Source organism: Babylonia areolata, chromosome 16 (assembly GCF_041734735.1).
Source record: "Babylonia areolata isolate BAREFJ2019XMU chromosome 16, ASM4173473v1, whole genome shotgun sequence".
Classification (NCBI taxonomy): Eukaryota; Metazoa; Mollusca; class Gastropoda; order Neogastropoda; family Buccinidae; genus Babylonia; species Babylonia areolata.
In genome coordinates this window covers 7,309,875-7,324,874 of record NC_134891.1, presented here as the reverse complement: position 1 = coordinate 7,324,874, position 15,000 = coordinate 7,309,875, and the positions used below count along the sequence as shown (strand labels likewise).

At 44.9% G+C, this 15,000-nt stretch overlaps 1 protein-coding gene across 1 annotated transcript in view; it reads right to left on the bottom strand.

Annotated features, from left to right (window-relative positions):
* The window catches only part of LOC143290743 (uncharacterized), a 100,934-nt gene that overhangs the window by 22,167 nt on the left and 63,767 nt on the right, over nucleotides 1–15,000 (bottom strand). The window contains exons 4-6 of the mRNA XM_076600258.1: nucleotides 13,976–14,116; nucleotides 6,817–7,123; nucleotides 3,934–4,097 (exon numbers count right to left, since the gene is read on the bottom strand). Of these exons, the coding sequence (XP_076456373.1) occupies nucleotides 3,934–4,097; nucleotides 6,817–7,123; nucleotides 13,976–14,116 (612 nt within the window). The remainder of the gene's footprint in view (nucleotides 1–3,933; nucleotides 4,098–6,816; nucleotides 7,124–13,975; nucleotides 14,117–15,000) is intronic.

Genomic DNA, 15,000 nt, shown 5'->3' with positions numbered 1-15,000 from the left:
CGTTGTTGTTGTATTTGTTATCATCGACATCATCGTCATCATCATTATCATCATCATCATCATCGTCGACATTATCGCTGTCGTAAATGTCATCATTGTCAACACCTTCATGAACAACAGCATCATCAGTGTTGTTGTTCTTCTATTCATCATCACTATCATCATCATCGTTGTTGTCGTCGTCGTCGTAATTGTCATCATCAACATCACTATCATCATCATCGCCGTCGAAGTCGTCGTCATCATCAACGTCGTCGTCATCGTGGTCGTCGTCATGATAATCATTGTCGTCGCTGTCGGCATTGTCTTTGTCGTCGTCGTCGTTATCATAATCCTCAACCTCAACCTCCTCCTCCTCATCATCAAGTGATTTTGTGGAAGATGATGGTGTTGAAGAAGAAGAAGAAGAAGAAGAAGAAGAAGAAGAAGAATCAACAGAATAATAATTAATCATCATTGTTATCAGTGTGTGTGTGTGTGTGTGTGTGTGTGTGTGTGTGTGTGTGTGGTCTGGGTGTGCGTGTGTCTGTGTGTTACTGTGTGTATGTGAAGAAGAAGCAGAAGCAAAGGCAAAAGCAAAAAGAAGACGAAGAAGAAGAAGAAGAAGAAGAACAACAACAACAACAACAAGAAAAGGAAGAAGAACAAGAACAAGAAGAACAAGAAGAAGAAGCAATGATAACGGTTTCGTGCCGCTGACAGCTAAGAACTTGCAGCGGAGGGGAGGGGGGGGGGGGGCATGGGGGACACGGGGGGGGGGGGGGGGAGGCCAGGTGTGCAAACACACCCTGATTGTCAAGGTAAACAGCCCAGGTAACTAAGGCCGAGGCAACAGACACCGTTAATTAATCATTGGAACGGACACCAACCCAGCTTTCTGCCGACGTATGTTGATTGCTGCTGTTACTGCTACTGCTGCTGCTGCTGTTACTGTTACTACTGCTGCTGCTGCTGCTACTGTTACTGCTGATGTTGTCACTACTGATGTTACTACTGTTACTGTTGATGCCACTACTGTTTCTGCTACCGTCCACTACTGTTACTACTGTTACTGCTGCTGTTGTTGTTGTTGTTGTTGTTACTGTTAGGGCCAATAGCCGAGTGGTTAAAGCGTTGAACTTTCAATCTGAGAGTCCCGGGTTCGAATTTCGGTAACGGCGCCTGGTGGGTAAAGGGTGGAGTTTTTTTTTTTTACGATCACCCAGGTCAACAAATGTGCAGACCTGCTTGGTACCTGAGCCCCCTTCGTGTATATACGGCAAGCAGAAGATCAAATACGCACGTTAAAGATCCTGCAATCCATGTCAGCGTTCGGTGGGTTTTGGAAACAAGAACATTACCCCAGCATGCACACCCCCGAAAACGGAGTATGGCTGCTTACATGGCGGGGTTAAAAACGGTCATACACGTTAAAGCCCACTCGCGTATATACGAGTGAATGTGGGAGTTGCAGCCCACGAACGAAGAAGAAGAAAGAAGAAGAAGAAGAAGAAGAAGAAGAAGAAGAAGAAGAAGAAGAAGTTGTTACTGCTGTCAGTGTTGCTGTTGCTACTGTTACTGCTCTGTTACTGCGGCTGTTACTGCTCTTGCTTTTGTTACTGTTGCTGCTGTTGCTTTTGTTACTGTTGCTGCTGTTGCTAGTGTTACTGTTAGCACCATGACTGTTACTGTTCCTGTTACTGCTGCTACTGCTGCCCACCGCTGTTGCAGCTGTTGTTACTGTTCGTTGATTGCAACTGTTACTGTTGCTGTTACGACTGTTACTATCGCTGTTGCCGTTGCTGTTTCACTGCTGTTACTATCGCTGTTGCCGTTGCTGTTTCACTGCTGTTACTATCGCTGTTGCCGTTGCTGTTTCACTGCTGTTACTATCGCTGTTGCCGTTGCTGTTTCTACTGTTACTATCGCTGTTGCCGTTGCTGTTTCTACTGTTACTATCGCTGTTGCCGTTGCTGTTTCACTGCTGTTACTATCGCTGTTGCCGTTGCTGTTTCACTGCTGTTACTATCGCTGTTGCCGTTGCTGTTTCACTGCTGTTACTGTCGCTGTTGCCGTTGCTGTTTCTACTGTTACTATCGCTGTTGCCGTTGCTGTTTCTACTGTTACTATAGCTGTTGCTGTTGCTGTTTCACTGCTGTTACTATCGCTGTTGCCGTTGCTGTTTCTACTGTTACTATCGCTGTTGCCGTTGCTGTTTCTACTGCTGTTACTGCTGCTGTTGCTAATGTTACATCTGCTGATATTGCTCTTGTTACTGTGGTTGTTACTGCTGTTACTACAGCTGTTACTGCTGCTATTACCACTACTGTTACTACAGCTGTTACTGCTGCTATTACCACTACTGTTACTACAGCTGTTACTGCTGCTACTACCACTACTGTTACTACAGCTGTTACTGCTGCTATTACCACTACTGTTACTACAGCTGTTACTGCTGCTACTACCACTACTGTTACTACAGCTGTTACTGGTGCTACTACCACTACTGTTACTACAGCTGTTACTGTTGCTACTACCACTACTGTTACTACAGCTGTTACTTCTGCTTTTACCACTACTGTTACTACTGCTGTTACTGCTGCTATTACCACTACTGTTACTACAGCTGTTACTGCTGCTATTACCACTACTGTTACTGCAGCTGTTACTGCTGCTACTACCACTACTGTTACTACAGCTGCTGCTGTTGTCATTGCTATTACGACTGATTGTCACCACGGCTGCTATTGCTGATGTTACTACTGTTACTGTTACTGTTACTACTTCTATTGCTGTTACTATTGCTAGCGAACGAGAGGGGATTGGATTATGAAGCTGATAGTTCTCGAAGGAAGGCTGATTATTAGTTTGCTTTCGTGTGTGTGTGTGTGTGTGTGTGTGTGTGTGTGTGTGTGTGTGTGTGTGTTGGTTTGCTTGTGGGTGGGTGTTGTGTGCGCGCGCGCGCGTGCACGCGTGCTTTCCACAGACCTGAGGACAATTCTCAACGCTAAGCAAGCAAAAGTTAGCGGAGACCCAAGATCGCTCATTTATAATACAAGCCAACCCAGCAGCTCAGACGTCTCTGCGCAGGGTCAGTAAGCCTTTTTAACTCTCTCCATACGAACGGCGAAACAGACGACGTTAACAGCTTTTCACCCCAATTACCATCATCAAAATATTGCAAGCGGAAGGCTCTTATACTGAAGACGTGAATGTTGACAAAGAATACCACAAGTCTGACGACGGAAGCTAAAGGTTGGGTCATTCAGACACCCACTGGACATCCGAGGGGTCTGTGTAGAGGAGAAGAGAGGACTGGCCGTACTGAGTGGGTTAATTGAATTGAATTGAGTTCAGTTAGCTCAGCAGGACTGTTGGTGTTGGTTGGTCGTGGAGATAGTGAGTAGTGTATCGACTGTATGTGTCTGTCTGTAAATTAACACACGCGACCTGGGTTGTGTCAAGCTCATCTTCTTTACTGGAAAGACTACTAGGTGGTGTGTGTGTGTGTGTGTGTGTGTGTGTGTGTGTGTCGGGGAGGGGAGGGGGTGCGTGGGTGAAGTGGAGACTAGGGATTGGTCGGTCGATAAAGGATGGGGGGCGGGGAAAGGGAGTGGGAGGGGGCGGGGGGTGGGGGGGGGGGCTGTGGGGCGGGTGGTGGTGGGGGGTGGCGGGGGAAGGGAAGACGAGACAAAGACAAGATAAAACAAGGCAAGGCAAACAGACAAAAAGACACACACACACACACACACACACCACAACCATCGCCATCATCACAACCACCCACCACCACCACAACTACCACCACCATCACCACAACCACCACCACCACCACCACCACCACCACAACCACCATCACCACCACAACAACAACAACCACAACCACCACAACAACCACCACCACAACCACCACAACCACAACCACCACCACCACGACCCTCCCCTCTAGCCTACCTTGATGTAGGATCCGCTCTCATCGTCGTAGCCGTTGTTGGAGGCCCCTCCCGGCACCCCCTCCACCTTCTTGGCCTCCAGGCCCAGGAAGTAGATCTCCGGGTAGTCCAGGATCTCTGTCTGCTCGTAGGCCGTCAGCTTGCTGCGGTACAGCTTCAAGGCCTCTGTGTTGGGTGGGCCCCGTGCCGTGGATGTGGATGTGTGTGTGGGGGAAGGGAAGGGATGTATATAAGTCATTATATATACATTTTGTACACCCACGCGCGTGCACACACAACAACAACAACAACAACGAAGACGACGACAACATCTGATAACAATTACTGACTTGTGATTGGGTCTCTTGAGATATATCCCCAGCTTAGCTATGATGCTTCTTCTTCGTCTTCTTCATTCCTTCGTGGACCTGTCACTCCCACGTTCACTCGTAGCGAGCTTTCACGTGTATTAACCGTTTTAAGGCCCCACCCCCCCACCCCACCCCACCCCCCAATCCCCCAACTCCCTTCCTCACCACGCCGTGTAAGGCTGTCACATACAACAACTACTACAATAACAACAACAACAACAAGGACACAAACCACGACACACCCACCTTGACGAGGCCAAGTTGGATACAGCTGTCATACTGTTCCCTCTTGGACAGTCGTCATCATCATCATCATCATCGCCATCGTCGTCATCATAATCATCATCATCATCGTCGTCGTCGTCATCATCATCATCATCGTCGTCGTCGTCACCATCATCGTCATTATCATCACTGTCATCGTTATCATCATCATCATCATCATCATCGCCACCATCATTATCGTCGTCATCATCATCATCATCATCATAGCAACAAAACACCAGCACAAACCACTACCCACCTGACGACGCCAAGGTGGATACAGTTGCCATACTGGTCCCAACTGGAGAGTCATCGTCATCATCATCATCATCATCATCATCATTATTATCATCATCATCTGGAGTAATGACCTAGAGGTAACGCGTCCGCCTAGGAAGCGAGAGATTCTGAGCGCGCTGGTTCGAATCACGGTTCAGCCACCGATTTTTTCTCCCCCTCCACGAGACCTTGAGTGGTGGTCAGGACTCTAGTCATTCGGACGAGACGATAAAGCGAGGTCCCGTGTGCAAGCATGCACTTAGCGCACGTAAAAGAACCCACGGCAACAAAAGGGTTGTTCCTGGCAAAAATTCTGTAGAAAAATCCACTTCGATAGGAAAAAACAAATTAAACTGTACGCAGGAAAAAATTACAACAGCAACAACAACAACAACAAAAAAAAAGGGTGGCGCTGTAGTGTAACAACGCGCTCTCCCTGGGAAGAGCAGCCCCGAATTACACATAGAGAAAATCTGTTGTGATAAAGACATAAATACAAATACAAATATATATCATCATCATTATAGTCATAATAACAGCAACCAGAAACGAACAAACGAACAAACAAACAAAACACACCCACCTGCTGGCGTACAAACGAACAAACAAAACACACCCACCTGCTGGCGTCACAGCAACCAGAAACGAACAAACGAACAAACAAAACACACCCACCTGCTGGCGTCACAGCAACCAGAAACGAATAAAACGAACAAACGAACAAACAAACAAACAAACCACACCCACCTGCTGGCGTCACAGCAACCAGAAACGAACAAACGAACAAACAAAACACACCCACCTGCTGGCGTCACAGCAACCAGAAACGAACAAACCGAACAAACAAACAAACAAAACACACCCACCTGCTGGAGTCACAGCAACCAGAAACGAACAAACAAACAAAACACACCCACCTGCTGGCGTACAAACAAACAAAACACACCCACCTGCTGGCGTACAAACACACAAACAAAACACACCCACCTGCTGGCGTACAAACAAACAAACAAAACACACCCACCTGCTGGCATCACAGCAACCAGGAACGAACAAAACGAACAAACAAACAAACAAAACACACCCACCTGCTGGCGTACAAACAAACAAAACACACCCACCTGCTGGCGTCACAGCAACCAGAAACGAACAAAACGAACAAACAAAACACACCCACCTGCTGGCGTCACAGCAACCAGAAACGAACAAACGAACAAACAAAACACACCCACCTGCTGGCGTCACAGCAACCTGAAACGAACAAACAAACAAACAAAACACACCCACCTGCTGGCGTCACAGCAACCTGAAACGAACAAACGAACAAACAAAACACACCCACCTGCTGGCGTCACAGCAACCAGAAACGAACAAAACGAACAAACAAACAAACAAAACACACCCACCTGCTGGCGTCACAGCAACCAGAAACGAACAAAACGAACAAACAAACAAACAAAACACACCCACCTGCTGGCGTCACAGCAACCAGAAACGAACAAACAAACAAACAAAACACACCCACCTGCTGGCGTCACAGCAACCAGAAACGAACAAAACGAACAAACAAAACACACCCACCTGCTGGCGTCACAGCAACCAGAAACGAACAAAACGAACAAACAAAACACACCCACCTGCTGGCGTCACAGCAACCAGAAACGAACAAACAAACAAACAAAACACACCCACCTGCTGGCGTACAAACAAACAAAACACACCCACCTGCTGGAGTACAAACAAAGAAACAAAACACACCCACCTGCTGGCGTCACAGCAACTAGAAACGAGCAAAACGAACAAACAAACAAACAAAACACACCCACCTGCCGGCGTACAAACAAACAAACAAAACACACCCACCTGCTGGCATCACAGCAACCAGGAACGAACAAAACGAACAAACAAAGAAACAAAACACACCCACCTGCTGGCGTCACAGCAACTAGAAACGAGCAAAACGAACAAACAAACAAACAAAACACACCCACCTGCCGGCGTCATGGGAATACGGTTGCCATACTGATCCCGCTTGGAGCGCTCGGAGGACGGGGCGGGGCCGCCGGCGGCAGGGGGGGCGCTGGCGTACGAGGGAGCGGTGGCCGTGCTGTTGCTGGTGACGCTGTCGCTGTGGCGCAGATGGGGCAGCGTGCCCCCGGGGCCCCCCTCGCCCCCCTCCCCCACGCCGCCGTGCGGGTGCTTGCTGTAGGCGCCGTGCTTGCCCCCTCCCCCTCCCCCGCCCTCCCCCGTGTGAAGGTGAGGCAGGGTGGTGGGCGCGACTGTGGCCACCAACTTGTTCTGCGAGTGTGGAAGGACATAGAGAGAGAGAAAAAAAAAATCACAAATAAAATAAAATAAAATAAAATAAAATAAAATAAAATAAAATTTGTATTTGTATTTGTATTTCTTTTTTTTTATCACAACAGATTTCTAAATATATTTGTTTAATAATTACGATGTAATAATTAATTGCAATGTTTTTAAAAGCGAATATGTGAATTGCTTTTATTTTGAGAACATATGTTTATTACTCTTGTTTAATCAAGTAATCCGCGCGCGCGCGCGCGCGCGTGTGTGTGTGTGTGTGTGTGGGATGGAGGGGGGGCGGGTGTGTGCTGATTATCTGGTTGTGGTTTTCCGCAATTCATCTTTATTCTTATCTTATCTGTCTGTTATAATCAATGTGCAGTATAGTAGGCTATGTTTATAATTATATTCAAATAATGTTTCTTAATTCTTTCTGTTTTTACATTAAGAATACTAGTTATTACCTGCAGTGTGTGGATGTATGTATGAAACGATGTATGTGATATTTTTTTTTACATTTGTATCTTCGTAATATTCGTAAAAGCTGTTGTTGACTTTTACAGTTATGGTCCCCATGTTGTTTACTTGTCTATGTTGTGATAATACACATGACCAAATTTCTCCAGTTGGAGATAATAAAGTTAATCTTATCTTATCTTATCTTATCTAATCTTATCTTCTCTGTGTGAAATTCGGTACTGCTCTTCCCCAGGGAGAGTGCCGTCGCTACACTACAGCGCCCCCCCCCCCCCCTCCCTCCGCCTTAATTTTGTATTTTTTCCTTCGTGCATTTTTTTTCTTCCCCATCGAAGTGGATTCTTTTTTTTTTTCTTTCTTTTTTTTAACAGAATTTTGCCAGGAACAACCCTTTTGTTGCCTTGGATTCTTTTACGTGCGCTAAGTGTATGCTTGCACACGAGACCTCAGTTTATCATCTCATCCGAATGACTATTTCTCTTTATTTTATTTATTTACTATTTTATTTCATTTTATTATTTTTTACTATTATTATTATTTTATTTATTTTTATTTTTATTTTTTTAATTAAAAAATTTTTTTCAAGGCCTGACTAAGCGCGTTGGGTTACGCTGCTGGTCAGGCATCTGCTTGGCAGATGTGGTGTAGCGTATATGGATTTGACCGAACGCAGTGACGCCTCCTTGAGCTACTGATCCTGATACTTATAGTCAGCCAGTTAGTATGTTAGTCAGTCAGTCAGTCAGTCAGTCAGTTTGTAGTTTGTCAGTCAGTTCGTCAATCAGGTCATTCGGTCAGTTAGAGTTCAGTAAGTCAGTCACGTAGTCAGTCAGTCAGTCAGTTATTTAGTCAGCCATTCAGTCAGTCAGCCAGCCAGCCAGTCAGTGGGGTCGGTCAGCCATCAGTCGGTCACTCTGACGGACACAGTGTCCAGGGAATTGATAGGTCAGTCCGGCCACAGACACTAACAACCTGATAGTGTGCCATGGTCCATCCTTCAATCCGCTCATTCATATCTCTTCATCCTTCTTCTTCTTCTCCTTCTTCTCCGCTCGTGGGCTGCAACTCCCACGTTCACTCGTATGCATACGAGTGGGGCTTTTACGTGCACGACCGTTTTTTTACCCCCGCCATGTAGGCAGCCATACTCCGTTTTCGGGGGTGTGCATGCTGGGTGTGTTCTTGTTTCCATAACCCACCGAACGTTGACATGGATTACAGGATCTTTGACGTGCGTATTTGATCTTCAGCTTTGCGTATACACGCGAAGGGGGTTCAAGCACTAAGCAGGTCTGCACATTCTATGTTGACCTGAGAGATCGGAAAAAAAACCTCTACCCTTTACACACCAGGCGCCGTTACCGAGATTCGAACCCAGGACCCTCAGATTGAAAAGTCCAACGCTTTTGTGTTCCGCCGTATCTCTTCATCCATCTGCTCAGTTGTCAGCGCGCCGTTCACCCCATCAATCAAAATTCAGCCAATGAATCAACCAATCAACCAATCAAGCAACCAGCCAATCAACCAACCAACCACCTGGTCCGTCCATTCGCAGTCTGTCCGCGACTGAGTCAGTCCACCGCACTCTCTTCCATTCACACATCCACCCTTCCATCCATAAGGCGTTCTTTACGTAAGTGAGTTGTTAGCAGACTGCAACGTCAATTTAACGATTAACAGTCCGCGAGATATCACTAAAAAGACAAACAAAAAACAACAACCAAGACTGATAATTAAAAAAAAAAGAAAAAAAAAGGACCAAACCTTCCTCAACTGAAAACCACCTGAAAGATGACGTTCTTTATAACAAATTAATAATGGGGATCCGAAACACTGATAATGTCCTTAATTTTGACGCCCTTGACACTGATGACGTCCTAAACAAATGACGTCAATTGCAGTTTTCATGAACAATGATGGCGTCCTTAACATCGACGCCCTTGACACTGATGACGTCCTTAACAAATGACGTCAATTGGAGTTTTCATGAACAATGATGGCGTCCTTAATATCGACGCCCTTGACACTGATGACGTCCTTAACAAATGACGTCAATTGGAGTTTCATGAACAATGATGGCGTCCTTAATATCGACGTCCCTTGACACTGATGACGTCCTTAACAAATGACGTCAATTGGAGTTTCATGAACAATGATGGCGTCCTTAATATCGACGTCCCTTGACACTGATGACGTCCTTAACAAATGACGTCAATTGGAGTTTCATGAACAATGATGGCGTCCTTACAAAAAAAAAAAAAAAAAAAAAAAAAAAAAAATCAACACTCGGATGGAATTCAATGTAACATATTATTCAGCCGAAGCAGACAACTATCTGAAGGAAATACAAGCAGTAAATTATCGTGTCACACATGACAGAGAAGCCCAGAATTCATCTGCATTCTTTATTTAACATTCTCTATGACGCAGAAGGCTATAAAATCTAAACGTCATGGCGCAAGAAAAAGAGTATTAATTTTCCACTCCCCAGTCTTGTTAAAACACACACACACACACACACACACACACACACCAAAAATTCGACAGAAAAACAGAGAAATTCAGAAATGGTTGGAAAAAAAAGAGAGAAGTTGAAACTAAACGAGCGTCTGAACCCTTAAGGTTATTATACCTCCCATGCCGATCCACACACACACACACACACACACACACAACACACACACACCACACACACACACACACACACACACACACACACACACACACACACACACACACACACACACCACACCACACACACACACCACACACACACACACACACCCACACACGCACACACACACCACACACACACCACACACACACACACACACACACACACACACACACACACACACACACACACACCACACACACACACACACACACACACACACACACACACACACACACACACACACACACACACACACACACACACACACCCCCCCAAAAACAAACAAACACGGGCAGGCTAGGAATTCGTCTGGGGCAGATCGATGGCCATGATTGGTACTGCGAACACCAACCAGCAACGTGATTATCATTTTGTGCCACCTTCCCCGATCGTATTCTCTCTCTCTGTCTCTGTCTCTCTGTCTCTCTCTGTCTGTCTGTCTCTCTCTTGTCTGTCTGTCTCTCTCTCTCTCCTTGTGTCTTCCTTGTTCTTTCTTCTGTTGCTTCTGTTCTGAAGTATTAATTGTGCATGTACTTATGTTGTTCGTCTTTTTCGTGGGACAGAATTGAAATGTATTCATGCCATGTCATTCTTTTGTATTGAGTATTTGTTGTATTTTTGTATTTTGTATTTCTTTTTATCACAACAGATTTCTCTGTGTGAAATTTGGGCTGCTCTCCCCAGGGAGAGCGCGTCGCTATACTACAGCGCCACCCATTTTTTTTTTTTTTTGGTATTTTTCCTGCGTGCAGTTTTATTTGTTTTTCCTACTGACGTGGATTTTTCTACAGAATTTTGCCAGGAACAACCCTTTTGTTGCCGTGGGTTCTTTTACGTGCGCTAAGTGCGTGCTGCACACGGGACCTCGGTTTATCGTCTCATCCGAATGACTAGCGTCCAGACCACCATTTGGTATTTGCTGTGTTTTCCCTTTTCGTGAGGGCAGGATGAAAACAAGCCATTTGTGCTTATTCCGTTTTTTCCCTCAATAAAACAGATTCGTTCGTTCGTTCGTTCTCTCTCTCTCTCTGTGTCTCTCTCTCTCTCTCTCTCTCTCTCTCTCTCTCTCTCTCTCTCTCTCTCTCTCTGTGTCTCTCTCTCTGTCTGTCTGAGATTGTGCGAAATTTCTCTGTGTTTTTCTTTCTACAAAGCCTTTAGCTATAGGGAAATACTTACTTCTTAATGTCCCTGATTAACTCGATGTATCCATAGTTGAATTGTTTTAATCTATCATTATGTCTATAATTGCTATGATGGTTATTGTCTGTTCACATTCCCCTTTCAAGGGGGGGGCAGGTCTAAAATGAATAAACAATCTGAATCTGAATCTCTCTCTCTCTCTCTTTCTCTCTCTCTCTCCTTCTCTCTCTGTTCTTTTTAAAGAATACAAGTAGAATATGCTGTATGAAATGCTACATAGTACTACATCTCCTGTAAATAAAACTGTCAAAGAGCACGGTATTCATTTCGATTCATGTTGTTCACTGTTAGTAGACGATTTGAGGCGAATATTAATTCTGCTGTGACATTATAGTAGACGATTTGAGGCGAATATTAATTCTGCTGTGACATTATAGAAAAACAACAACAACAACAAACAAACAAACAAAAAAAACCCAAATACCCCCCCCCCCCACCCTCCCCCCACCCCAGGTTATTTACGATAAGTCCGGCAAACGAAAACCACATGAATTTTCGGTGAATCCGGTGGAAACAAGAACCACAAGTATTTTCTGTTAGCCTGGTAAACGAAAACCACATGAATTTTCGGTGAATCCGGTGGAAACAAGAACCACATGTATTTTCTGTTAGCCTGGTAAACGAAAACCACATGAATTTTCAGTTAGTCCGGTAAACGAAAATCACAAGCATTATCGTTTTGCCCGGCAAACAAAAACCAGATGTATTTTCGGTTACTCCTGCAAACGAAAACCAAATTATTTCGGTTAGATAGTAGGAAAAAAGAAAAAAAAAAGTGTGATTGTCCATCTTTGTCCAGTTACATTTTCAGTAGTTAAAATAACCCCCCTCCCCAAAAAAAACAAACGTAAGGTTTGTGATCGATCGAATAGAACAAATCAGTGTTGGTTGTGTTTGGATGCAGCAAGGCTGTGTTCTTAGTCCCTTTACTTTTGGACCTCGAGGAAATTGGAACAGAGTGGCGTAAAAGAAGAAGAAGAAGAAGAAGAAGAATTAGAAGAAGAAGAAGAAGAAGAAGAAGAAGAAGAAGAAGAAGAAGAAGAAGAATTAGAAGAAGAAGAAGAAGAAGAAGAAGAAGAAGAAAGCAGTTACCACTTTTTTCTCGACCGATGAGTGGTATAACTGACTTTTTTTTTCTTTTCTTTTCTTTTTTTTTTTTTTTTTTTTTGCTGCCCCATCATCTGCACCATTTCAGTGGCATTACTCCCACGCCGCTCATTTAGATTCCCCCACACACGGCCACACCCGGGTTCGTCCGTCGCAGTTCCAGCGTCGGCAGTCCACAGGGAACCATCGATGTTCGGTCGCCAGGAGGCCACACACCAGAGGAGACCCTGCACTGCTGCTGAGTCACTTCGGTGGTGTTCAGTGGTGCCTGTTCTGTTTTAACGTACTTAGGACACCACCTACTAAGCCCCCTACTAACGACAATAATGGCTTAGTCACGGAGCCAGACTGAGCGAGCGTCCCTCCCAGAGTGGAGACCGCCACCACGTCCCTCAAACAACAGCCCTCCATGAATCTGCCGACACTGACGACATTGACAGGACTCACCCCAAGCACGGAAGTGGAGGGGTAGGTATAATTGACTTTACTGAAGAAAGGTAATTCACCCTGAAGAAGAAGGAAAAAAACAAAACAAAAACAAATAGATTTAAAAAAGAAAAAAAAAGAAAAAGAGATGACTGATATCCTGGCCTGTAAAACTGGATCCTATGTGTCACACACTTGAAGTGACAAAACTTCCGCTGATGAGCAATGACATCAACAGCATGCAAGGTGTTATAATCAAATCAATGTAGGGAAAGAAGAACCAAATATGAAAAAAAAACCAACCCCAAACCCAAAAGTACCTTTCAGTTTCATGAAAGAACAGCAACGTGCTAACAATATAAAAGGAAGAAGTTTCAAATTTCCAGCAGCTGAGTAAAAAAAAGAAAGAAATAAAATAAAATAAAATAAAACAACAACAAAACAAAAAAACCCAGTTACCTCCTGTAACCTTCTTGTCATTACCCAAGATGACGATCACAAAAACCATACTGATGCCGAATGCGAAAGTCGGAATTTCGTTCGTTTTTTTTTAAATTTTTAGATATATTTTTTTTGTTGTTTGTTTGTTTTTCGGGTTGGTTTTTTTTTTTTTTTTTTTTTTTTTTTTTTTTTTTTTTCGCTAATAAATTTCTTTCTTTTCGATGCCATGCCATGATAATTCTGTAAAATGATGCCAAAACATTTCTCGACGGATACCACAGTCATAATACAGTCCATTGCAGTCCAGTTGCTTAGATACGAAATAGATAAAAAGGCAGTATTTGTATATATAGATTTCATTATATATGTGCAACATAGCCTGTGTGTTATTATTAATAATTAGAATTAGTCACTCATTTAAAGAGGGAGAGGGGGTTGGGGGGGGGGGGGCAGGAGGGGGGGGTGGGGCGGGAGGAGGGGGGGGGGGAAGGGGAGAGCACTCTCAGCTCACTGACCTCCGCGTTGTGGTGGGAGTGCTTGGCCTTGGTGGGGTTGGAGGTGGAGTGTTTGGAAGTGCTCACAGACTGTTGGTTGCCATAGCGACCGTCGTTGCCTAGCTGCTGAGAGCGGTGCAGGGTGCCGCCATGATGGGGGCTCTGCGAACATCGTCGTCGTCGTCGTCGTCGTTGTTGGTGATGTTGTCGTCATCATCATCATCATCATCATTATCATCGTTATCATCGTTATCATCATCGTGGTTATGTATGTATGTATGTATGTATGTATGTGTATTTGTGTCAAGCACTCGCACACGTAAACAGGATACATGCGTGAATTATCGCGTGTGTGTGTTGTGTGTGTGTGTGTGTGTGTGTGTGTGTGTGTGTGTGTGTGTGTGTGTGTGTGTGTGGGCGCGCGCGTGTGTGTGTCTGTGTGTTGTGGTGTGGTATGGTGTGGTGTGGTGTGGTGTGGTGTGTGTGTGTGTGTGTGTGTGTGTGTGTGTTTGTGTGTATGTGTGTGTGTGTGGCGTGTGTGTGTGTGTGTGTGTGTGTGTGTGTTGTGTTGTGTTGTGGTATGGTATGGTTGTATGTTGTGTGTGTGTGTGTGTGTGTGTGTGTGTGTGAGAGAGAGAGTGTGTGTGTGTGTGTGTGTGTGAGAGAGAGAGAGAGAGAGAGAGAGAAAGAGGGGGGTAGGGGAGAGAGAGAGAGAGAGAGGATATGGATACGGATATCTTATTCATACAAGGGCCATAACCCCTCCTGAAGGGGCACACCATTTATTACAAATAAGCACAGTTTTTGCAGAAGATTGTTCAGAAGCGATGGATCGGACATGTCAATCTCTGTTCAATGAAAATGGACAAATTTCTTTCGCCTTTTCCCTTTTTCAGATGCTAGAAACACTGACTAGGAGAAACTCATTTGGAGGCAGAGAGAGAGACAGAGAGACAGGCAGACAGACACAGAGAGAGAGAACGAGAGCGAGAGAGCGAGAGACAGAGACAGAGACACAGAGAGAGAGCGAGAGAGAGAGAGAGAGA